Source organism: Mya arenaria, chromosome 9 (genome assembly GCF_026914265.1).
Source record: "Mya arenaria isolate MELC-2E11 chromosome 9, ASM2691426v1".
NCBI classification, from domain to species: Eukaryota; Metazoa; Mollusca; class Bivalvia; order Myida; family Myidae; genus Mya; species Mya arenaria.
Window position 1 is genome coordinate 3,923,857 of NC_069130.1, and position 25,037 is coordinate 3,948,893.

General features: G+C 38.0%; 1 protein-coding gene across 1 annotated transcript in view; it reads right to left on the bottom strand.

Annotated features, from left to right (window-relative positions):
• Positions 1-25,037, bottom strand: part of LOC128202901 (5'-3' exoribonuclease 1-like) — a 44,217-nt gene that overhangs the window by 10,556 nt on the left and 8,624 nt on the right. Inside the window, exons 5-28 of the mRNA XM_052904072.1 lie at positions 24,435-24,544; positions 24,088-24,198; positions 23,796-23,890; positions 22,570-22,829; positions 21,738-21,805; positions 21,201-21,323; positions 20,812-20,935; positions 20,195-20,303; positions 19,066-19,155; positions 17,408-17,564; positions 16,989-17,108; positions 16,348-16,517; positions 14,919-15,045; positions 14,441-14,637; positions 14,069-14,182; positions 11,486-11,560; positions 11,079-11,166; positions 10,257-10,328; positions 9,273-9,407; positions 8,694-8,836; positions 8,045-8,173; positions 7,666-7,752; positions 7,167-7,302; positions 2,191-2,253 (exon numbers count right to left, since the gene is read on the bottom strand). Of these exons, the coding sequence (XP_052760032.1) occupies positions 2,191-2,253; positions 7,167-7,302; positions 7,666-7,752; positions 8,045-8,173; positions 8,694-8,836; positions 9,273-9,407; positions 10,257-10,328; positions 11,079-11,166; positions 11,486-11,560; positions 14,069-14,182; positions 14,441-14,637; positions 14,919-15,045; positions 16,348-16,517; positions 16,989-17,108; positions 17,408-17,564; positions 19,066-19,155; positions 20,195-20,303; positions 20,812-20,935; positions 21,201-21,323; positions 21,738-21,805; positions 22,570-22,829; positions 23,796-23,890; positions 24,088-24,198; positions 24,435-24,544 (2,903 nt within the window). The remainder of the gene's footprint in view (positions 1-2,190; positions 2,254-7,166; positions 7,303-7,665; positions 7,753-8,044; positions 8,174-8,693; positions 8,837-9,272; positions 9,408-10,256; positions 10,329-11,078; positions 11,167-11,485; positions 11,561-14,068; positions 14,183-14,440; positions 14,638-14,918; positions 15,046-16,347; positions 16,518-16,988; positions 17,109-17,407; positions 17,565-19,065; positions 19,156-20,194; positions 20,304-20,811; positions 20,936-21,200; positions 21,324-21,737; positions 21,806-22,569; positions 22,830-23,795; positions 23,891-24,087; positions 24,199-24,434; positions 24,545-25,037) is intronic.

The following is a 25,037-nucleotide window of genomic DNA, read 5'->3' on the forward strand; positions in this document are numbered from 1 at the left end:
CTTTACATAACAGACCACTTACACTGTACAGTAGATGGGGCTTAACCTGCATCTTCACATAACAGACCACTCACACTGTACAGTAGATGGGGCTTAACCTGCATCTTCACATTACAGACCACTCACCCTGTACAGAAGATGTGGCTTAACCTGCATCTTAACATAACAGACCACTTACACTGTACAGTAGATGGGGCTTAACCTGCATCTTCACATAACAGACCACTTACCCTGTACAGTAGATGGGGCTTAACATGCAACTTTACATAACAGACCACTTACCTTGTACAGTAGATGGGGCTTAACCTGCAACTTTACATAACAGACCACTTACACTGTACAGCAGATGGGGCTTAACCTGCAACTTTACATAACAGACCACTCACAATGTACAGTAGATGGAGCTTAACCTGCAACTTTACATAACAGACCATTCACCCTGTACAGAAGATGGGGCTTAACCTGCAACTTCACATAACAGACCACTCACCCTGTACAGTAGATGGGGCTTAACCTGCAACTTTACATAACAGACCACTCACCCTGTACAGTAGATGTGGCTTAACCTGCATCTTCACATTACAGACAACTCACACTGTACAGTAGATGGGGCTTAACCTGCAACTTTACATAACAGACCACTCACACTGTACAGTAGATGGGGCTTAACCTGCATCTTCACATTACAGACCACTTACCTTGTACAGTAGATGGGGCTTAACCTGCAACTTTACATAACAGACCACTCACCCTGTACAGTAGATGGGGCTTAACCTGCATCTTCACTTAACAGACAACTCACACTGTACAGTAGATGGGGCTTAACCTGCATCTTCACTTAACAGACCACTCACACTGTACAGTAGATGGGGCTTAACCTGCATCTTTACATAACAGACCACTCACCCTGTACAGTAGATGGGGCTTAACCTGCAACTTTACATAACAGACCACTCACTCTGTACAGTAGATGTGGCTTAACCTGCATCTTCACATTACAGACCACTTACCCTGTACAGTAGATGGGGCTTAACCTGCAACTTTACATAACAGACCACTCACACTGTACAGTAGATGGGGCTTAACCTGCATCTTCACATTACAGACCACTTACCCTGTACAGTAGATGGGGCTTAACCTGCAACTTTACATAACAGACCACTCACCCTGTACAGTAGATGTGGCTTAACCTGCATCTTCACATAACAGACCACTCACACTGTACAGTAGATGGGGCTTAACCTGCAGCTTTACATAACAGACCACTCACCCTGTACAGAAGATGGGGCTTAACCTGCAACTTCACATAACAGACCACTCACACTGTACAGTAGATGGGGCTTAACCTCCAACTTTACATTACAGACCACTCACCCTGTACAGAAGATGGGGCTTAACCTGCATCTTCACATTACAGACCACTTACCCTGTACAGTAGATGGGACTTAACCTGCAAATTTACATAACAGACCACTTACCCTGTACAGTAGATGGGGCTTAACCTGCAACTTCACATAACAGACCACTCACCCTGTATAGAAGATGTGGCTTAACCTGCAACTTTACATAACAGACCACTCACTCTGTACAGAAGATGTGGCTTAATCTGCAACTTTACATAACAGACCACTCACAATGTACAGTAGATGGGGCTTAACCTGCAACTTTACATAACAGACCACTCACACTGTACAGTAGATGGGGCTTAACCTGCAACTTCACATAACAGACTTCTTACCCTGTACAGTAGATGGGGCTTAACCTGTTGATGGGGCTTAACCTGCATCTTCACATAACAGACCACTCACACTGTACAGTAGATGGGGCTTAACCTGCAACTTTACATAACAGACCACTCACACTGTACAGTAGATGGGGCTTAACCTGCAACTTTACATTACAGACCACTCACTCTGTACAGAAGATGTGGCTTAACCTGCAACTTTACATAACAGACCACTCACACTGTACAGTAGATGGGGCTTAACCTGCAACTTTACATAACAGACCACTCACACTGTACAGTAGATGGGGCTTAACCTGCAACTTCACATAACAGACCACTTACCCTGTACAGTAGATGGGGCTTAACCTGTTGATGGGGCTTAACCTGCATCTTCACATAACAGACCACTCACACTGTACAGTAGATGGGGCTTAACCTGCAACTTTACATTACAGACCACTCACCCTGTACAGCAGATGGGGCTTAACCTGCATCTTCACTCTCTTTTGTCTCTTCTTATTCACCTCCTACAAACACAGATTAAAATTAGTTTAAGCCACAGTTTGTGCATAATATCATCAAACACACTCATTCAATATTTGGCACTTAATGCTTTAAAACATTTTAAATAGACCAAAATCAAGCTTCGTCAAACAGTAAATATATATAAATATATTGAGGCTACTGGTCTTAACTTCAAATGCTTTCACTCGCATTATTCATGTAAACAAGAGCTGTTGTAAAAATGAATACACTAATGATGTCATATGTGCTTGCAAAAAGCAAAAAAAAAATGAGTAAAAATAAAAAGTAAACAAAATCGCCGCAATGCGATAAAACCAGGTTTAACAAGAGCTGTCACAGTATGTGACGAATGCTCCCGAAAGTGACATTGACCTATGACAATGTCAGTAAATGAAAAGTTGATCTTGCCTTTACGTGTCAAATACATACGGCAAGTTATTTTAAATTGCCTCTGAACATAAAAAAATACCACCCATACTTGACAATCGACACTGTTATGTCCTTATATTCAGCATTCCATTGTGAATAAACACTAAGTGTATCTTTCACCTTAGAGGTAGGGACATGGGTCTTGTATGCGACACATTGCCTTGGTGTGTCAAACAAATGTGGCAAGTTATTTTAAAATCTGTCCATACAAGAGAAAGTTACAGCCCGGACACGACAAACTATACTCTGTGTCCTTATATACATCATTCCAATGTGAATAAACACTAAGTGTGACCTTGAACTTAGAAATAGGGACATGGGTCTTGCATGCAACACTTCGTCATGGTATGTCAAACACATGTGGCAAGTCATTTTAAAATCTGTCCATACAAGAGAAAGTTACAGCCCTAACACGACAACCTATACTCTATGTCCTTAAATATATGCAGCATTCAATTGTGAATAAACACCTAAGTGTGACCCTGACCTTAGAGGTAGGGACATGGGTCTTGTACACGACACCTCGTTTTGGTATGTCAAACAAATGTGGCAAGTTATTTCAAAATATGTCCATACAAGAGAAAGTTACACGCCAAACTATAATCTGTGTCCTTATTAGCAGCATTCCATTGTGAATATACACTAAGTGTGACCTTGAACTTAGTGGTAGGGACACAGTTCTTGCACGCAACACGTCGTCTTGGTATGTGGAACACATGTGGCAAGTTATTTTAAAATCTGTCCATACAAGGGAAAGTTACAGCCCGGACACGACAACCTATACTCTATGTCCTTAAATGCAGCACTCCATTGTGAATAAACATCTAAGTGTGACCCTGACCTTAGAGGTAGGGACACGGGTCTTGCATGCGACACGTTGTCTTGGTTTGTGGAACACATGTGGCAAGTTATTTTAAAATCTGTTCTAACAAGGGAAAGTTACAGCCCAGACACGACAACCTATACTCTATGTCCTTATATGCAGCACTTTATTGTGAATAAACACCTAAGTGTGACCTTGACCTTAGAGGTAGGGACACGGGTCTTGCACGCGACACATCGTCTTGGTATGTGGAACACATGTGGCAAGTTATTTTAAAGTCTGTCCATACAAGGGAAAGTAACAGCCCGGACACGACAACCTATACTCTATGTCTTTATATGCAGCACTCCATTGTGAATAAACATCTAAGTGTGACCCTGACCTTAGAGGTAGGGACACAGGTCTTGCACGTGACACGTCGTCTTGGTTTGTGGAACACATGTGGCAAGTTATTTTAAAGTCTGTCCATACAAGGGAAAGTTACAGCCCGGACACGACAACCTATACTCTATGTCTTTATATGCAGCACTCCATTGTGAATAAACATCTAAGTGTGACTCTGACCTTAGAGGTAGGGACACGGGTCTTGCTCGCGACACGTCGTCTTGGTTTGTGGAACACATGTGGCAAGTTATTTTAAAATCTGTCCATACAAGGGAAAGTTACAGCCCGGACACGACAACCTATACTCTACGTCTTTATATGCAGCACTCCATTGTGAATAAACACTAAGTGTGACCTTGACCTTAGAGGTAGGGGCACGGGTCTTGCATGTGACACGTCGTTTTGGTATGTCAAACACACGTGGCAAGTTATTTTAAAGACTGTCCATATAAGGGAAAGTTACAGCCCGGACACGACAACCTATACTCTATGTCTTTATACGCAGCACTCCATTGTGAATTAACACCGAAGTGTGACCTTGACCTTAGAGGTAGGGACACGGGTCTTGAACGTGACATGTCGTCTTAGTATGTGGAACACATGTGGCAAGTTATTTTAAAATCTGTCCATACAAGGGAAAGTTACAGCGCGGACATGATATGCAGCACTCCATTGTGAATAAACACTAAGTGTGACCTTGAATTTAGAGGTAGGGACACAGTTCTTGAACGCGACACGTCGTCTTGGTATGTGGAACACATGTGGCAAGTTATTTTAAAGTCTGTCCATACGAAGGAAAGTTACAGCCCAGACACGACAACCTATACTCTATGTCCTTATATGCAGCACTTTATTGTGAATAAACACCTAAGTGTGACCTTGACCTTAGAGGTAGGGACACGGGTCTTGCACGCGACACATCGTCTTGGTATGTTGAACACATGTGGCAAGTTATTTTAAAGTCTGTCCATACAAGGGAAAGTAACAGCCCGGACACGACAACCTATACTCTATGTCTTTACATATGCAGCACTCCATTGTGAATAAACATCTAAGTGTGACCCTGACCTTAGAGGTAGGGACACAGGTCTTGCACTTGACACGTCGTCTTGGTTTGTGGAACACATGTGGCAAGTTATTTTAAAGTCTATCCATACAAGGGAAAGTAACAGCCCGAACACGACAACCTATACTCTATGTCTTTATATGCAGCACTCCATTGTGAATAAACATCTAAGTGTGACCCTGACCTTAGAGGTAGGGACACGGGTCTTGCTCTCGACACGTCGTCTTGGTTTGTGGAACACATGTGGCAAGTTATTTTAAAATCTGTCCATACAAGGGAAAGTTACAGCCCAGACACAACAACCTATACTCTATGTCTTTAAATGCAGCACTCCATTGTGAATAAACACTAAGTGTGACCTTGATCTTAGAGGTAGGGACACGAGTCTTGCACGCGACACGTCGTCTTGGTATGTGGAACACATGTGGCAAGTTATTTTAAAATCTGTCCATGCAAGGGAAAGTTACAGCCCTGACACAAGTTATTGAGCCGGACGGACGGACAGACGGACGGACGGTGCGATTTTAATATGCCCACCTTTGGGGGCATAATTAATTAAAAGAAGAACTTCAGCCTTCACTGTGAGAGTCAAGTTATAATCCTTTTTTATTTAGTAACAGTGGCTTTGATCTTGACCTAAGGGGCCACAAATGCCATCCCAAAAAAGTCCTCCATAATCTCTTCATACAGATCATGGTAGCAATATGTCAACACTAACTTTACGTTGTTCAACAACAAACGGTTATCTATATCTAGTTGCAGTGACCTTGACCATGGGAGCCCCAAATCTAATCCACAAAAAGGTCTCCATGATCTCTTCCTACATGTATATACCAAGTTGGTAGCAATATGTCAACCTTAACTTAATTTACTGCATTCAGAACCAACCCTTTTTTCTAATTTTAACAGTGACCTTGACCAAGACTCTCAAGCCCCCAAACACAATTCCATTAATTCCATATAAGGTCTTCATATATACCAAGTTTGGTTGCAATATGATAAACGTAACTGAATTTTTTTTATACCAAAGGTGAAATTGCCCCCCCCCCCCCACTCCTGGAGCCAATGTATGTCATTTGTGGCTTCTGTGTTAGTATGAAAGCCATTGAATGAACAATATTTGAAATCTGAGTTAAAACGCGAAGTTGTCCAAAAAATTTAACCAAACTTTTTCAGTTGATCAAGGGCCAAAATTTGTATTAAGGATACTATGGAGTTATGTCATCTTATTGTGTGATTGCCGTTAACAACTGTATGAAGTATTAAGTCAATTGAATGAAGAGTATAGAAGAAATTAGTGAAAATCCCAAATTGCCCTAAAGCTTTAATCAGACACAATGTGCCCTAAAACTTTTACCTATGTTCAATCAGGGGTCATAATTTCTATTTAGGATAATATGGAGTTATGTAGCCCGATTTTGTGACTGATGTTTTTTCTCTCAGTCAGACAAGGGCATAGTTCTACATTAAAGCATGAGTTATGGGCCTTACTACACATATGTACATGGTCTCTTGTAACATGTGTACCAATTCTCATGTGAATATCTTGTTTAATGTTTTTGCATGGCACTTTCGACAAAAACAACAATCCTTTGATAATATATTGACTTTTTACTAAGATTTCTTTTAGAACTCACTGATTCATTGTTTTGTCAACTTTTTATTTTCGGTCTTAGAATGCCAATTTTTCCTAAAGTAAATATGCTGAAAAATAGATCAAATAGCAGTTTTTGATATTGGATATGAAAATGGATATATTTACAGTCATCGAAATTAGACTTATGGATTAACAAGCCTGTATTCTAATACTATTGGTTGGCATCAATTTTTTGAACAAGCCCTACTATATAAAATTCAGAATTTGAGCAAGCCCGAAAGACATTTTTCCAGTGTAGGGCTTGCAGGCTTGTGTAAATTTCGACCACTGTATTTATGGCTAAAAGCTTAACAAATACTTTAGGAACAATTAGTTTTTCTGCAGTTTTCCAAACAATTGAACCTGTTCTTTTGTAAATCATTAATTATATGACTGAATTGAAGGCATGGAAACCGAAATCAGCTGATTCTGAGACAAAAACTATAAAGAAATTGTCAAAATTGTCAATCTGTGAGAAGGCAGCTTGAAGCCTACCCACATTTTGCATCAGTGACTAATTAACAGAATATTAAGAAATCAGCCAGTAACTTCAGTCACTGAATTTATCAACACCTACCACAGTCTTGTCCGTCTCCTCTAGTAAAGCTTTTATAACTCCCTCAGCCATGATGTCAGCTCCTGCCTTCTGGGTTTTCACATTTGTACACTCCAGACCCTTGACATATTCCTGGACATTCTTAAGATTGTAGCCACTGTAACATGATATATGAACATTATTCACTGTCAAACTATGTTGGCTTCAACCAGTGAAAATACCATGAGGCTCAGGCAATTCAAGCCAGGTGGATGCTTACATTCAGTGGAAAGAAATCAGTCCTTTACATTCAGTTTGAGCAAACTAGGAAATCCAGTCAATACTTTAATATTATATATCAACATTATCCAGTGTTACATGTACATAAGAAACTAACATAATGAATTAACATGCTTGATCTCAGCTCCGGGCTTCTGTGGCCTGTTCACTCCAGTACCATGACAAATTCTTGGATATTTTTAGCATTGTCGCTGCTGTAATGCATTCACATTGTAAATATATGTCAAAACAAGTGACATACCTGTTCTCTGGAATCACTTCATTCTCGTAGAACATATCGTTGTGTTTCCGATCAGATTTAGAGATGATGTCAAACATGTCAGGAAACCTGAAAAAAACAGGAATCTGAATGTGATTTATGCTCAACTGTTTCAACTGAATTTTAATGTCAATAATCTGCTAGGTTGTATATTTATATGTCTAAAAATGACTCTCCATAAATGGAGGTAATAAAGATAAATATAATACATCATATACTGTTGCCTAACTTCACCCTTTCTTTCTACAGACCCTTTGTATAAAACTTTGATAAGTTGTCCACAGGTTTTAAACGTGGCTCCTGGTGGTCAATAATTAAACCCATCACCAAGTTCTTTACAGTTTGTCTTAAACCAACTTACTTTTTCATATAATCCCTGAGGGTGTCTACACACTTGAAGGAGTAAGCCCATTGTCCGTCCTGCAGCCTCGTGTACCCTGGCACCTCCTCTTGCCTCTTCGTAAACTTCAGGTTCAAACCAACATTCACCCTGCATGTAGAAAAATCAGATTGGGATACTGAACAGTCTTTCCTAGCCTTATTACTGTGTCATATATTGACTGCCAGGCTTGTGATCTCAGATTGTCCAGTTAATGCAGTGGTTAGTGCATTTCTAACCGAGGTGCCCAACGTTTGACTTTCAGTTTAACTCTCAGCCAGGGCGTATATGAGTTTTGTTTGTCGCTTGACAAGTGAGTTTTCATAGGTTACTCCTGTTTCCCGAACAAAAACAAGACCAAACTATCACGCCACATAGATGGAAAGAAAATAATTTAATGCAAATTAATATAATTTTTTAACAATGGTAAAAAAATGAACAGTTTTAAAAATATTATGGTAGATTTGATATTTAATCTAATATAATAGTAGAAAACATGGTCTTACATAAAGAAAAGAACAGTGAAATAATACTGGTATATTTCACTCTGGGGAATGGACCTTTAGCCAGTACAAATAAGTGTAATATAAACAGTTTTACTGTATAGTAGTAACAAATGGTCATTATATACCTGTGAGGGTTCATTTGTTCACTGACGACCTCCTCGCAGCCCGCAGTAACAACGATGGTCCCTGTTAGTCGGGACAACAGGTGACCGCTGATTCCCAGATTCTGAGCCCCCACAAAACCAGGGACATACTGGATGTCAAAGTCCTTTATAGGGAGAAAAATATAGATAACAATCAGGAACAAACGTAACTATATCATCAATGAATTATGTAGATGGTCATATAAGTTGGAGGAGCAAGCAGCTACTGATTTTCAGACTGGTGGCCACCACAAAACCAGGGGTATACTAGACATTACTGTCCTTTAAAGCGAAAATTCAGTAGCAAAAGATTTCCATTAACCCTCTCTCTGTGTTTTCTTGGCATTAAATTGAATTCTGTGTAGCATAAAGAGAAATCAGACAAACCCAGACATTTTTAGAGATGCTAGAGAGCTATCCAAACTGGTGTTCCTACATATTGTTGAAGATATCAGCTACGCCTGGCTCCTCTAAATAAAGGGATTGATTCTTACATCTGTTCCCTTTATCTGTGAGTCCACTTCACATGAATACAAGATACAACATTGTGAATGACCGTACCTTCATGTTGTTAACAATATGTGCCAGGCTGGGCTCCTCCAGGATCGAGAGGTTGATTCTCACACGCCCGCTCTGCATGTCAGTGTCCAACACCTCCCCCTGACAGCCGTAGTGGGGCCAGCCCAACATGAACACCTGCACGTAAAATCAAGGATCCAATTTCAAAAATAATATAAATAACTTTTGCATAAATTCATACAAATTATGCTTGAATAACGCTCATGCAAGAAAATTTACAAGAGTAACTACTGGTTTCTATGCCACAAGTTAAAATCTCTTGGCTCTGATTGGAAATATGAGGTCATTTGACCACAACATTTTACTCTGCTCAATTATTGGAAGTATCAAACTTATGGCTGAGCAGTGAAACATATCATTGGGTCCCTTAATAAACTACAGTTTTCAACCAAATAAAATGACTATGATTTCTTTTTCAGCTTAGCCATGTCCAAGATATTTTCCAGGGTGGTAAAGTAACAAATGTATGATTCATTCAAATGATAATGCTTACAAGTTATGTACGGTTAACGACGTCTTATAATGCTTACAAGTTATGGATGTTTAATGAGGTCTTATAATGCTATCATGTTATGGTTGTTAAACAACGTCTAATAATGCTATCATGTTATGGATGTTCAACAAAGTCTTATAATGTTTAACAACGTCTTATAATACTGTCATGTTATGGATGTTCAACAACATCTTATAATGTTTAACAATGTCTTATAATGCTGTCATGTTATGGATGTTCAACAACATCTTATAATGTTTAAAAACATCTTATAATGCTATCATGTTATGGCTGTTTAACAACGTCTTATATTGCTATCATGTTATGGCTGTTTAACAACGTCTTATATTGCTATCATGTTATGGCTGTTTAACAACGTCTTATATTGCTATCATGTTATGGATGTTTAACAACGTCTTATAATGCTTTCATGTTATAACTCTTACAATATGCCACATCTAACTATTCCATACCTCAGCCTTCTCTGGCATGTACTCTGACAGAGTGGTAAACTGGCAGAAGCCGGGCTCATGTACTGCTATGTCCTGCAAACAAACAGCAAAACCATATCAATGGGAAAAACATGTTATGAAATACTACACATTTCCGATGTTCATATAATATGCCATTTTCAGGCATGTACTCAGAGAGAGCTTTGAGTACCAGCAGAAACCAGGCCAACGTACAGCTTGTCCCAAACTGAGGCATAAAATCACTTAAAATTGTTAAGTAACTGTTCAGTTAGTATAGACAACTGAAGCATTTCCCACAGCCCATTAGCACTGTGTCATTAACAGGACCTTCATTACTACATAGCACAACACATGACTCTGCAAGCTAGCTCGTGGGAACAATATTATTACAGGTTTGGATCACAGGTTAAAATGTCATGGTTTTCTAATTGATTTGTGCCATAGCATTTAAGTAAATTGAACTTTAACAAAAATTGAAAACAATTACAGATATGCCATTACAACAGACTTAAGATTTATGGAAGAGGCCCAGGAGTGTATCAACACTTGAAAATACCAAGTCACAAATGACTTCCTGCGTGTACAGATGTCTGTAACCAAAACTGTGCAGGTGCACACAAAGCATTACTACAAGGACTTATATTATCATTAAGGGTATCAATCAAGAGCAGAGTATCCATGGTGCACTTGTTCAGAATTCCCTACCTTAACAGTTGCCTGTACCCTGGTTGGGCCCGCACACAACAAGAAAGGCTTACCTAATCAATAAGGGTATCTACCAAGAGTAAAGCATCCATGGTGCACTTGTTAAGGAATCCCTACCTTGACAGTTGCCTGGAGAGCAAAGGCGACAGGATGGACCCCAAACTGTTTCTCCATGGTGATTCGTCCATGGGAACCAAGAATGTACCTGGAATATTCAGTACAACATAATACACTACATGTATAACAGTATATGTTGTGAACATACATGTATAAATACTTGTGAAAAACTGCAGAAACAAGCCCAGTAGCCAAAAGTTTAAAAATAAACCCCTTTAATGGCACTTGGTAAACGCCAAAGACATAGAACGCACAATTTTTTTTTTAACAACATCATACTACAAGAAAACCTCTGCATATTTTGCTCATCTCTCAGCATAGTGACAATAATAATGACTCAGTACCTGCAGCCAACTTCCATATGAAATATTTAACACCTTTGCACAAGCCGTAAATGAAAGACTTACTTTCTGCCTGTCATGGGCAGGGCCCGTAGCAATATGTGAGTCTGTCCAATCACCACACCCAGTCGATCATGGTACCTGCAAGGAAATCAACATACACATATCATGCATGTACCATACCAGTCCCTGACATTCATGTTAAACTGTTGTCCAAATGAAACTATAAAACTAGAGCTATCATTGGATGTGAGCATTACTCCCATAACACCACCTTCATGTAAGAAGAAGTATCACTGGGAGTGATTTATCCTCCTTGAATGCCCTATTTTGATGAGAAAGCAGCAATTACGTTTATGGTAGACATTCAATATGTGTTATCAATATAGACAGCCTGAAGGACGTACAAGAGAACTGGACAATGTGATACCCATATGGCCCATACCACTACATGGTTGTGTGAGGGTATAATAATACCATAAGGATTTTTTTTGCTTCTAATGTTCTATCATAGACCACATACTGTCGGGTAAAATCCTCTGGAATTCAGACCTTAATCCCCTGGCAAGCCTGTTAGAAATATGGCATGTATGGGCAGGTAAATGAGTTATTGGAAAGGACAATTGTGATGTACATGTAGTTATCTTTGCTTATAAACCAGTGCTTCAAGAGGGATTCAGCCACAAGATGCAGAGATGAACCTGGAATTGGTGTCTCTGACTTGTAAACATGCACCACTCATTCTCATCATAGAACCCCTCTTGCAGCACTGGAGACCTACTGCATCAAACTGATCCTACAAAAATACTAGAAATAGCTTCTTATTAAAACCAAGATTTAGATTAATTCAATCAATGCATTCAAATAAAACTTTTATATTATTTCTTGCAATATTTGTCCATAAAAAGTAGGGATAGTAGGGCTTTTTCAAGAAAAAGTAGGGAAAAGTTCCTTAACAAACAAGAGCCGTTGTAAGACAGCGCACTCGACTTCGCCGCTTTGACTTAGAAGTGAATACAATAACAATGTAATATTACCAAGTTTGGTCTATTTATGTCAAACCTAACTAAAATTATTCAATACATTAGGTGACTTTGATGCTGGCCTCCCACCACCCGAAAAATGACGCAAGTCATTCAAATAACTTGATTTCCCATTATGAAAATGTGGTAAAAAATATACAAATATGCCTTTCAAAAGAAATTAAAATAAAATTTAAAAAAAAAATCATTGACCATATAGTATAGCCCTCCTTGTTTTCCCTTGGTAAAAAACTGGTTAAGAATGTAAAAATGTGCCTGTCAAAAGAAATAAAAAAAAAATATTCAAGGGACATTATTTGTATTTAGGGTTAAAATGGAGTTATGTTTCTTGTTGTAAGATGGTCGTAAATAATTTTGAATTTTATTAAGTGCAATGAATGAAAGGTATAGAAGTTTTTTTATTAAAATCCCAACTTGCCCTTAACTTTTACTTGCCTAAAACTTTAACCTAAGTGAATCAGGGGCCATAACTTGTATTAAGGATATGGAGTTATGTAACCTCATTGGGTGATGGTCCTGAACAATTGTGTGAAGTATTAAGTCAATTGAATGAAGAGTATAGAAGTTATTAATAAATATCCCAACCTGCCCTAAAACTTTAACCTAAGTCCAATAGTCAATCAAGGGCCATAATTTGTATAAAAGATAATATGGAGTTATCTAACCTCATTATGTGATGGCTCTGAACAACTGTGTGAAGTATTAAGTCAATTGAATGAATGGTATTGAAGTTTTAAGTGAAAATCCCCACTTGCCCTTAAACTTTAACCAAAGTCAATCAGGGGCCATAACTTGTATTAAGGATAATATGGAGTTATGTAACCTCATTGTGTGATGGTCCTGAACAACAGTGTGAAGTATTAAGTCAATTGAACAAAGGGTATAGAAGTTATTTATAAATATCCCAACCTGCCCTAAAACTTTAACCGGAGTTTCATAGTCAATCAGGGGCCATAATCTGTGTAAAAAATAATATGGAGTTATCTAACCTTATCATGTGATGGCCCTGAACAACTTTGTGAAGTATTAATTCAATTGAATGAAAGGCATTGGAGTTTTAAGTGAAAATCCCAACTTGCCCTAAAACTTCAACCTGCCCTAAAACTTTAACCTAAGACAATCAGGGGCCATAACTTGTATTAAGGATACTATGGAGTTATGTAACCTCATTGTGTGATGGTCCTGAACAACTGTGTGAAGTATTAAGTCAATTGAACAAAGGGTATAGAAGTTATTTATAAATATCCCAACCTGCCCTAAAACTTAACCTGAGTTTCAAAGTCAATCAGGGGCCATAATCTGTGTAAAGAATAATATGGAGTTGTCTAACCTCATCATGTGATGGCCCTGAACAACTGTGTGAAGTATTAACTCAATTGAATGAAAGGTATTGGACTTATAAGTGAAAATCCCAGCTTGCCCTAAAACTTAAACTGGACGCCGACGCCGGGGCGAGTAGTATAGCCCACCTATTCTTCGAATAGTCGAGCTAAAAAGTAGGGAAAAGTAGGAAAAGAAGGGCCCGCTTGAAAGCCTGTTAAATAATAATTCTATGTGAACCCTACACCCCAATTACATAATGGTATAAATCAGTTACCCCACCCACCTCTCAGCTATGGTGTCTTTCTCCTTGTACCAGATGTTAGTCATGTTGTCATCTGAGGTGTCACGGCGTATTGTAGGTTTACTTCCCTTTGCGCCATCTTTTACTTGGCTGAAGCTAGAAAAGTGTTCAGATAGATGAGTCCTTATTGCTCTCCAGACCAGGGTCATCCAATGGCCAGAAAATTTCTTCAATGGTTTAACAGTTAAGGGTATTTATATCAGTGGTTTGGAGTCATGTCACTTATTACAATTATAATGATTCTCTCTTACTTACTCTCTTAATTACATTTAATATCAAATGGTCAATTGAAAGAAATAAGATACATATCAGACATGTCTGCTATGGACCACAATATTTTGGTGAACACTGTACCAGTATTTGTCGTCACAGACGGCCACAACTTTAGCCTCATAGAGGTGCGGCCAGCTGACATATATCTCACGACCCAGATATTCCTGGGCAATCTGGTCAATTGACGGCACTGATTCTGAGGCCTTGATATGTAACATCGTGTTGAAGCCTCGGCTGTTGGCTTGGAACACTTTCACACCTTCTTTGCTCAACTCGGCCTGTAAGAAACATTTGTCATAAACATATGACATATAAACAACCATTTAAACACGAGGGTCAAGATGGCCCTATATCACTCACCTGATCTGAAAGGGTTCAAGTAATGGATAAGACAACATACTGGATGACTTCAGCACATACGCTGCAGGTAAAACTATATAAAGCCCTGTTTTTCGAACAGCTAATAAAAACGTGAACAATTTGTATTTGTCTAAAATGATACCTGAAGAGCCATAGCTGCCAATTCTCTTACAGTGATGTATTTTGAAGACATACTTACCCTATGTGGTATATGTCTTAGTGTTGGGAATCCTGGGAAAAACACGTCCAGCCTGGCCCCGGGCAGTATGCCCATCTTGAGCCGGGCAGGGTCAATATGGTGGTCATCTTGCTGCACCTTGGTCAACCTGGAAACATTGCAGAAAAGATACTGCATATCAGCTATGTAAAGCACATGATGTACCAGAAAGTGCAAACTGGCTATGTTACAATGTACAAGACAGGGCTTACTGGCTATGTTACAATGTACAAGACAGGGCTAACTGGCTATGTAACAATGTACAAGACAATGCTAACTGGCTATGTAACAATGTACAAGACAATGCTAACTGGCTATGTAACAATGTACAAGATAATGTTAACTGGCTATGTAACAATGTACAAGACAATGCTAACTGGCTATGTAACAATGTATAAGACAATGCTAACTGGCTATGTAACAATGTATAAGACAATGCTAACTGGCTATGTAACAAGGTACAAGACAATGCTAACTGGCTATGAAACAATGTACAAGACAATGCTAACTGGCTATGAAACAATGTATAAGATAATGCTAACTGGCTATGAAACAATGTATAAGATAATGCTAACTGGCTATGTAACAATGTATAAGATAATGCTAACTGGCTATGCAACAATGTATAAGATAATGCTAACTGGCTATGCAACAATGTATAAGACAATGCTAACTGGCTATGCAACAATGTATAAGACAATGCTAACTGGCTATGTAACAATGTATAAGACAATGCTAACTGGCTATGTAAAAATGTATAAGACAATGCTTCCTGGCTATGTAACAATGTAATAAGACAATGCTTACTGGCTATGTAACAATGTATAAGACAATGCTTACAGGCTATGTAACAATGTATAAGACAATGCTTACTGGCTATGTAACAATGTATAAGACAACGCTTACTGGCTATGTTACAATGTACAAGACAATGCTTACTGGCAATGTAACAATGTACAAGATAATGCTAACTGGCTATGTAAAAATGTATAAGACAACGCTTACTGGCTATGTTACAATGTACAAGACAATGCTAACTGGCTATGTTACAATATACAAGACAATGCTTACTGAATGTACAAGACAATGCTTACTGAATGTACAAGACAATGCTTACTGAATGTACAAGACAAAACTTACTGAATGTACAAGACAATGCTTACTTAATGTACAAGACAATGCTTACTGAATGTACAAGACAAAGCTTACTAAATGTACAAGACAAAGCTTACTGAATGTACAAGACAATACTTACTGAATGTACAAGACAATGCTCAATGAATGTACAAGACAATGCTTACTGAATGTACAAGACAATGCTTACTGAATGTACAAGACAATGCTTACTGGCATGAGTTGCCCATGTAACTCATACTGTATCCATGAAAAATACACTACTTGATGTCGTTACCTGGCGTGGTTGACAGCTATATCAGGGAACGCTTCGGGCAGTATGGAGGGATAGGGTTCTCCGGGCTCCTCTACATATTCATACAGCAGATGTGGCCCATGACTGTTACGAGCCTTTTCATCTGGGGTCAGCAGATGACACACGGACCGTATTGCCTCCAGCAGTCGGCGCTGGGGAAAAAGTCTCAATTTGTTGAAAACTACAAACCAGACATTAACCTACCTTAAATGTAGTTGTTAAGTGTTCAGTGCCTAGAAATAGCCCAGTGGTCAGTTTCATTCAAGTTTCTGAATAGTTGTAACCTCAAAAAACTTTTATTATACTATTAGGAGCATAACAGATGTCAACATGTAGTTTAAAATACATTCTTCCTTCACTTTGTTTTCAACTTAAATACTGGATGTGTTAAAGTTCAAATGAGCCAAATACTTAGAAAAATATCAAAAATATGATAAAAATTTAAATTTTATTACTAATTACGATAAAGATCTTAAATTAAACATTAAGTGTGATATATAACATTTCTTAGGTATTTCATTACTATTTTGAAATAAGACTTATAATTAAACGTGCCCCAGCACCTGTGAGTGGGATCTGTACCATTTCCTTGGTACAAGGAACAATGTTTAAATGTCATATACCTCATCGATGAAGGGTATAAGCACAACAGCCTCCCAGTCCTGTTGTTTACCGTTCAGATCTGTCTCAAAGTCCAGCGGATAGAACTCGATCACTGGCGATGTGGCGTTAGTCATCAAGTTCTGAGATGGTTAAATAATAAAATATTCTCATGTTAAAGTTGTAAACCCCAATGCTGAATATCAAATATAAGCACTGGCAATGCTTTTTCAGTGATAATCGTTGGGTCTTAAACCACAATTATCTGAAATGCGTCTAAATACAATCAGATTGAGCTTCATACAGGACTTGATACCCATACTATATCCATTGTGAACATGTCTACCAAATTACATAATTAACTATTAATTTGATCAGCAATTTATGTTTTAATGATAATGAAAACAAAGAAGCAAAAGCAAACACTTCACTATACACCTACCTGGTAAGGTACAGGCAACAGTTCTTTACTAGCGGCAGGCAACACTGCCATCAGCTGCTCAAATGGCATGAAGGGTGTGCCAATGTCAAAGGTCAAATCCATGTTTACGAAGTCCTTCACGTCGCTCATGTAGGGTGCATAGTGGTGTGGGTAAAACCTGTATTGAAACAGGAATTCAGTATCATTCTGTCATAAAATTACATAATAAAATCATATAAGTGCCATGAAGGTTGTTCCAAGGTGAAAGTTGTTCCAAGGTGAAGGTTGTTCCAAGGTGAAGGTTCCAAGGTGAAGGAACAACCAAGGTGAAGGTTGTTCCAAGGTGAAGGTTGTTCCAAGGTGAAACGTTAAAACCATGTGTGCACAAATATTCTACATCACTCATGTACGATGAAAGTGGTGGGTGTAAAACCTAGATGTCAACACACATCCAACAGAGCTGTTAGTACAGCTCCCATGGCAGGGCTTTTTCTAAATTACCCACTGGTCCAACTATCGGACCAATTTCCAAAGCAAAGTATATGATATTTTTCCAAATCCTCAGAAAAAAATCCCAATCAAAAGTAAAAAAAACCAAAACTTCTAACTGTAAAATTTCAAAATTTAGGCATATTTTGCGATGCAAATTTTCCCAAAATGGGCAGAAAAAGCCCTGCAAGGATCTGACTGTAAATGACCAATTCCCAAAGCCAAATATAAGATATTTGTCTAATTTGGACAAAAAAAATCCCAATCCAAACCATCTGTGTAAAATTGTCCAATACAATACCAAGGACATCCCCCCCCAAAAAAACCCCAACAACAACAAGAATATCATTGGACATTCCAAAAACTTGATGCATAGCAAGCGAATAACATTTCTTCGGAAACAAGTAAAATTAAACTCAAATTTTCTCAATTTATCGGTCGGTCTTTTTCCCAAAAAGGACAGAAAAAGCCCTGTCCAATATGTATCATTATAAAATCATGCGATCAAATGATATCAGCAGCATAATTGTCCAAGGTAAAATCCCTGTCGTTCACATCATTCCTACTGCTTGTGTACATCATGCAGTGTGGGGGGGAACTAGGACCTTGGAACATCTTCGAATTTGTGAGACTGAAAAGCCATTTATTTTCCTAATAAAAGTCATTTAACTGGATAGGAAATTCAAAGATGCATTCAGTGTTGTTTTTTTGGTCCTTTTTGAGGATGAAATTCCGACCATTCCACTCCTGAAGAAGTATATATATTTCCCCTGCCCAGGTAAAATAATACGCCTTAAAAAAGTGTGTTTTCTAGGAGCATTGACCTCTTTACATTTAGCATTGTAGCAATATAGTGCCATTCATGAATATTACCATAGGTTTGTAGAATAAAAGTTGAGCATTATATGGATCATGTTAGTATAATTATTTCCCTTTTTGCCAAAAAACCCGACACCATTTTTCTATTATCAAAGGGCCAGCCAACATTCCCTTCGAAGTCAAAAAAACAGTGGCACTATGATGCATTAGATTATAGGATATCAACTAAAAGCACTGATCCCTACAGTACAATTTGCAATATATTACTTTTTGATTACCGGTACTCAAGTCTTACCAGAACATGTGCATGCAATGAGAGTCTTATTTCAAAGAAAATACTACAAAAAAAAACAAGATACAAAGTTGCTTACCAGCTCCAAGATTGGACCCCTTGATAGTAGTAGAGCAGGATCCACTGTATTCCCCTCACATAGCCTTCAGCCTGGTCACGCAGTACCTCACTGGAAAATACACATCAATATAGTACATCAGCAAGGCATACTTATGGGAATAGGATCCATGATATACCATGTGTACATAGCCTTCAGTACTTCATTGGAAAATACACAACAACACAGTTCTTCAGCATGGAAACAAGCAAGAAAGGAAATATCTGTAAGCCTTAAAGGTATAGACAGAGATTGATATGTAGGAAAACTAGCCACTGTATTCCCCTCACACAACCTTCAGACTGGACATGTATCAGTGTGTGTATTGCGTCATAAATGCTACGTCGGAAGGCAATATTTTGCTTCGTATGAAGACTTAAAACAAAGATAACTTCACTATTTCTTCACCATTTTAGATGAAACATAGCGCAGTCTACGACTCCTACGGAGCCCCACCTCCGGTCCTTTACCAGAGTTTGATTGAGAGTTTAGTTTCTTCAAACACTTCAAAAACCATTTACCAATACGGCCGTCTGACGGAGCACTTTCAAAACATTATGATGAAAACGGGTTTGTTGAAGTGTAAAACTAAACTAAACTAATCACCTAATCAACTTCGGTTATAAAACGGTGGCGGGGCTGTTTAGGTGGCATAGGCTGCCCTTTGTTTTATTTAAAACGGTGTAGTAAAAGAAAAGTTATCTTTGATTTAAGTCTTCATTTTATGCAAAATGTCGCTTCCGACGTAGCATTTATGACGTAATTTATCACGTGGTATACACACACTGTGTATTATTCCTCTAGAAAATACACTCACATTTTCCAGTTCAAAAAGGTAATATAGCAAGTGATGTCAATAAAATGTTAAGGTGTCAATATATAATGAAAACAAAGGTGTGAGAGCAGGATCCACTTTATTCCTTCTCCGTAAGGTCCTCCTCCATTGCGTATGCCTTTTAAACATTAATATCATATGTTACCCAAATCAAGCTTTCTCATCTCCCCTTATACCTACAGCATGACTCTCTCATACCCAAGTTTCATCTAGTAATAGTGGCGTTTGGGGTGCCGGGATATAAAACCATCTCCCCCCCCAACTCCTTATACTTACGGCGTGACCGTCTCATACTCCAGTTTGGTCATGTAATAGTGGCGTTTGTGGTGCCGGAACTCATCATCCAAGGTGTCCTCCTCTGAGTAATCTTCAGTGTCTTGGTCTTCTGGAAAACCATGTACATGTACAAGGATTGTTCAGGGACTTTTTTTTAGGAAGTCTGGATGTATAGTTGCCATGACAACAAAAGTATCATTGACTTTGATCAAATCTGTCGAATTTAGAATTATTTTTTTTATCTTTACCGCATGACAGCACCATACTTTGACATGCATTTGCAATGCATCTGAACACAAGCAACAAGAACTGATACAATCAAATAGATCAACGGACTTGCTTAGTATTATTTATATTTCAAGCTTTAAAAGTATTTTAAAAATAGAAATAACAATAATTTTCTTTCAAAGGCATTTTAAATTGATGGGTATCATCCTAGTGTTTACTGTAATAATTTAGTGCAGAAACATGTCTACCAAATAGAATTCAAATACCTTCAATGATGTTTGAGTTTTTGCCAAGATGATATATTTTGCTCAAAGAAGCAAACAATAACGCAGTATCATAATTATTTTCTTTTTCAAAAAAGGGCCAAGTTTGGTTCCTAACAAACATACCTGAATAATCATCGAGCCTTGGTATGAGTTCGGTTCCTAGCTCCTCATCCTCCACTTCCTCCCCATTCAAAGTGTCCAGTAGGGCAAACTGGTTCCCTGCATGAAGACGTTCCACAGACTTTTGCTGCAATATGAAAATTTCAATGGAAACCCATTTCAGCTAAATTGTAACAAGAAAAGTTCCTTATACTCACCAATTAAACTGAGGACCTGGCACTCTTTCCCCTCATGCACGATTAATTGCAATATTTTCTAATAAATAAAAGTTATTGGCATATCTATTTTCAACCTGAGCTGGAGGTCATCTAACACAACACATCTTAAATTTTATTGTTACTAAGAAGCTTGAACCCTTTCAAGCCCCTGTTATGTTCATGATTATTGTGTACCTGGTTTTTGCCAAGTTTCCTGGCCGCTGATAAAACCTCAGACTGCTCGGCACTGGCCCCTGCTTTCTTCCCTTGAAACCACTTCAAATCTCCAGCTTGTTCGGAAAATGTTTCAAAGTCAAACTGAAATATATCAATTTGAAGGAGAAGTCAAATCTCAAGTATATAAAAAAATTAAGATATAAAGCCCTTGGTCAGTGTATAACCAAAAGTCAATAAATAGAACTGATCTGATGGTCATTCATCAGCAGATAGAGCTCTCTCATGTCAAAAAGAACAACTTAATAATCATTATTAATAACAATATTACATGTTATCATTGCATTTTTAGTTTTACTGAAATATCCATTTTATATCAATAATTTAAATAGAAGGACTTTGTTTCTTTATTCTGTAATAAAATACCAGTATTGTTTAAACACCAAGGTCAAGTCAAGAAACTTTTGATTGCCCTGTTACATTATATAACAAGAAACAACAGGTGTTGAAACTTACCTCCCTCAAAGCTATCAGGCACTACAGGGGTATAAAACTCACCTTTGACAACTCTTTCAGGTATTTTTCAAACCTCTCAAGGTTCAAGTTGCCTCCGTTGTTTATATAACCTGAAAAAGTTAAATCATGTGCTACCAACATAATGTAAGTATGTACTAGCCATAGGTATCCTACATGTTATAACACTTACACCATGTCAGAAAGCATTTCATTTGTCTTCCTATACTCATTTATTCCAAGTCATATCAGAACGTTTGACAGTAGGCAGAGCTCTTACCATGCAATAAGAAGCATGCAAATACATTACAATGTTATTCAATTATATGCATGGTAATTATTGAACACTGTCCATGAAAATATTGCACAAAAAAAGGTTACTACATCTACTCCGCTCACAAGTTATACCACTTGCGCGTCACACTCATGTACAGAAAGTATCTGCAGTAACTACTCATTCAAATGTATGAAAAACAATTGGTTAACATTTCAAAAAGGTTCTAAACATTCTTGAAGTTTATGCATTGCATTTTACTCTTAGACTCAAAAAAGCTATGAAAACTTATCGTCAATTGTTTCCAGCATTCCTTTACAAAGTCATAGAGGATATACATGCCTAAAAGTACAAAAATAGTTTAAAAGCTTTATTAATGTTCTGGGGCCTATTTCTATTAAGATTTTTGTACGTCTAAGTCCAATTTTAAAATCTTATTTCCGTTTATTTGATACAATTTTTGGTGAAAAAACACTAGCCAGAATAAAAAATAAACACAAAGTTAATGAAATAAACAAAAACTTCTGACCAATTATTGTTCATTGCAGTTACTAAAAGCATCAATGAAACAGACCCCTGGATGATACTCTGACACCATCTTACCGCCACATTCCGGTAAAACTGCGATGTATGTCCTCCATAGGAGGGGTAGGGCATCGTGGTTAATGTGGAGGTTGGGAAGATGGGGTATGAAATCGTTCCCGACCAGGAAGCCCATCAGAACCCAATCGTCTATCACATTCTCAAGGTTGTACTCAAAGTCTTTCAACCGGCCTTTGAGGTCGGAGAATTCAAAGTCGAGATACTCGCGAAACAGGGATAGATGCAGGAGGTGAAAGGTAGTCTCCTCTGGTGTCTGAGGTCTGAAACAGGAAGAATAGAAATTGTCAAGATATGATTGAGAAACAAGAGAAAGTTTCAGCCCGGACACGAGTTATTGAAGGAAAGAAGGATGGACGGACGGTGCGGTTTTAATATGCCCACCTTCAGAGGCATAAAAAGGTATTAGACGTAAGCTGGTATGAACTGAATCCAGCTCGAGGGGTGAAAGCGAAAAGGTTCTATCTACTTCTTTATTTAATGTCACTTAGAACCTTTTCGCATTCACCCCTCGAGCTATAAGTCTGTTTAATTGGAGCATAGACATGAGGACATGTGTCCTTTTTGTAAGGCAGAGGGAATATTTTCTGTGGACCTCTTTAGTGAGATGTAGAACTGGGAAATTGATACTACTAGACAACTTATTCCCTCTATGGCGAAGATTTATGGATGGTTATTCTACAGACTTCACACTTTACATAAACATGTTTGTTTGATCCAAATGTCAAATATCATCCGGGGTAGAGAAAAAAACTCACTGGCTTAAACTGTATCTGTCTTTCCATTATTTTTAAGATGCACTATTACTCCCAAATAAGATTTAACACATTCAATACAATTGTTTAAATATACCAAAAAGGATGAGCAAATGTTGAAAATAGTGGTGCTTATAAAGGATACCGAGTTTAATTTGAAAGAAATATGCAGGAAACACGGTATTGCTACCTTATGAGACAATAGTAGATCGCAGTAAATCTTTTAGCATTCACCAATCATTTAATATTTTTGCATTTTCAGCTATTAAATACATGGTTATAATATTGTTATTAGTAATTAATATTTTCCATAAATTCATTATTTAGTAAGTTGTTGAAGGTTTATCTCTCAAAGTTTATGTTTTTTTAAACATGTATATGTATTTATTTTTAATGAGTGTCATTTAATAGTACTTTTAGTTGTATTTGATACCTGTGTGCAGGGTGGGTAAGTAAGCAGTTGTAACACTTTACCTTTTGGAAGATCTTTGCTTGCTCTTGCCTCCAAACCGGACCTCCTCTCTAAGCAGGGAAAAATGGGGCTCGTGGGTTGCCAGGCCTAACATCATCTGAAACACAATACAGTGTAATATACACCCCGAGTGTGCGACTGGTTCATTGCCAGGCCTGACATCATCTAATAAACAATACAGTGTAATATTCACTAGATAAAGGAACTATTGTGTTGCCAGGCCTATTGTCATCTGAAAAAAAATAGTGTGTGGGCTCGTGTGGCGCCAAAGTTAACAAAGACTATGGTACTCACGAGATCAGCATCAAGCCCGTACAGGCAGTGTCGGGTGTTGGGGTCGTAGTTGGGATCAGCTCTCTCCGCCCGGATAAAGTCCATGATCTTGTGTTCACCCTCACCAGGCGTCTGAAAGTGAATTCCATTATAACTATATGACTGATTTATATGTTAACTCTAATCTAAGGTGGTAAAAGATTAAGTATCTAACTGTGAACGAGGTATTATTTCATCAAGGGTCACACAATATTACCCATATACATCATTTTAACATAATTTGGCAATTCAACGCTCTGCCTTCTCAAGTATTTACTTATAATATACAATTCTTGCCTGAAATAAACTACCAGAAAGCTCCAGCCTACCTCATGCCCAGACAGATAGACCCGCACACCCTTCCACAGCGGATCTTGGCTCACTTTCTTCACAACAAAGTATTTCAGCTGCTCCTGAAGTCGAACCATGAACGGTGTACCTGCAGATAAGAGGGAAATTATTAGTTCCATCATCATAACAAGGAAAGAAACATCGTTATACATGTCTTTTATGACAAAAGCACCAAATAGGTAAACAAAGAATTGTCTGCCTGTAGTCTCAATTTTTAATTTCCAAATTACATGATACATACTTCAAAACATAATACAACAGGATTGAACTATGATTATTGAGCTATACATGTATATGTTTGAAATGAAAATATCACTATGCTTCTGAAAGAAGGACACAGTAGCCGGTGTCCCTATTCACTAATGTCTTGGGTCAGAGTTTGTGACTCTGACTCAGAAAAACAAGTTCTTAAATGTAATAAATCATCTTGTAGTTACTGTTCAAATAAAATGAAGATTTGATGTTTTGAGTCTTAAATCTCAAACTCAGCCTCAAGATGTTAGTGCATATGGAACACGGTCAGTCCTCGCAGAATGGCTTAAATTTTATTATATCTATTATTGTGTTAAATAGCATTGAAG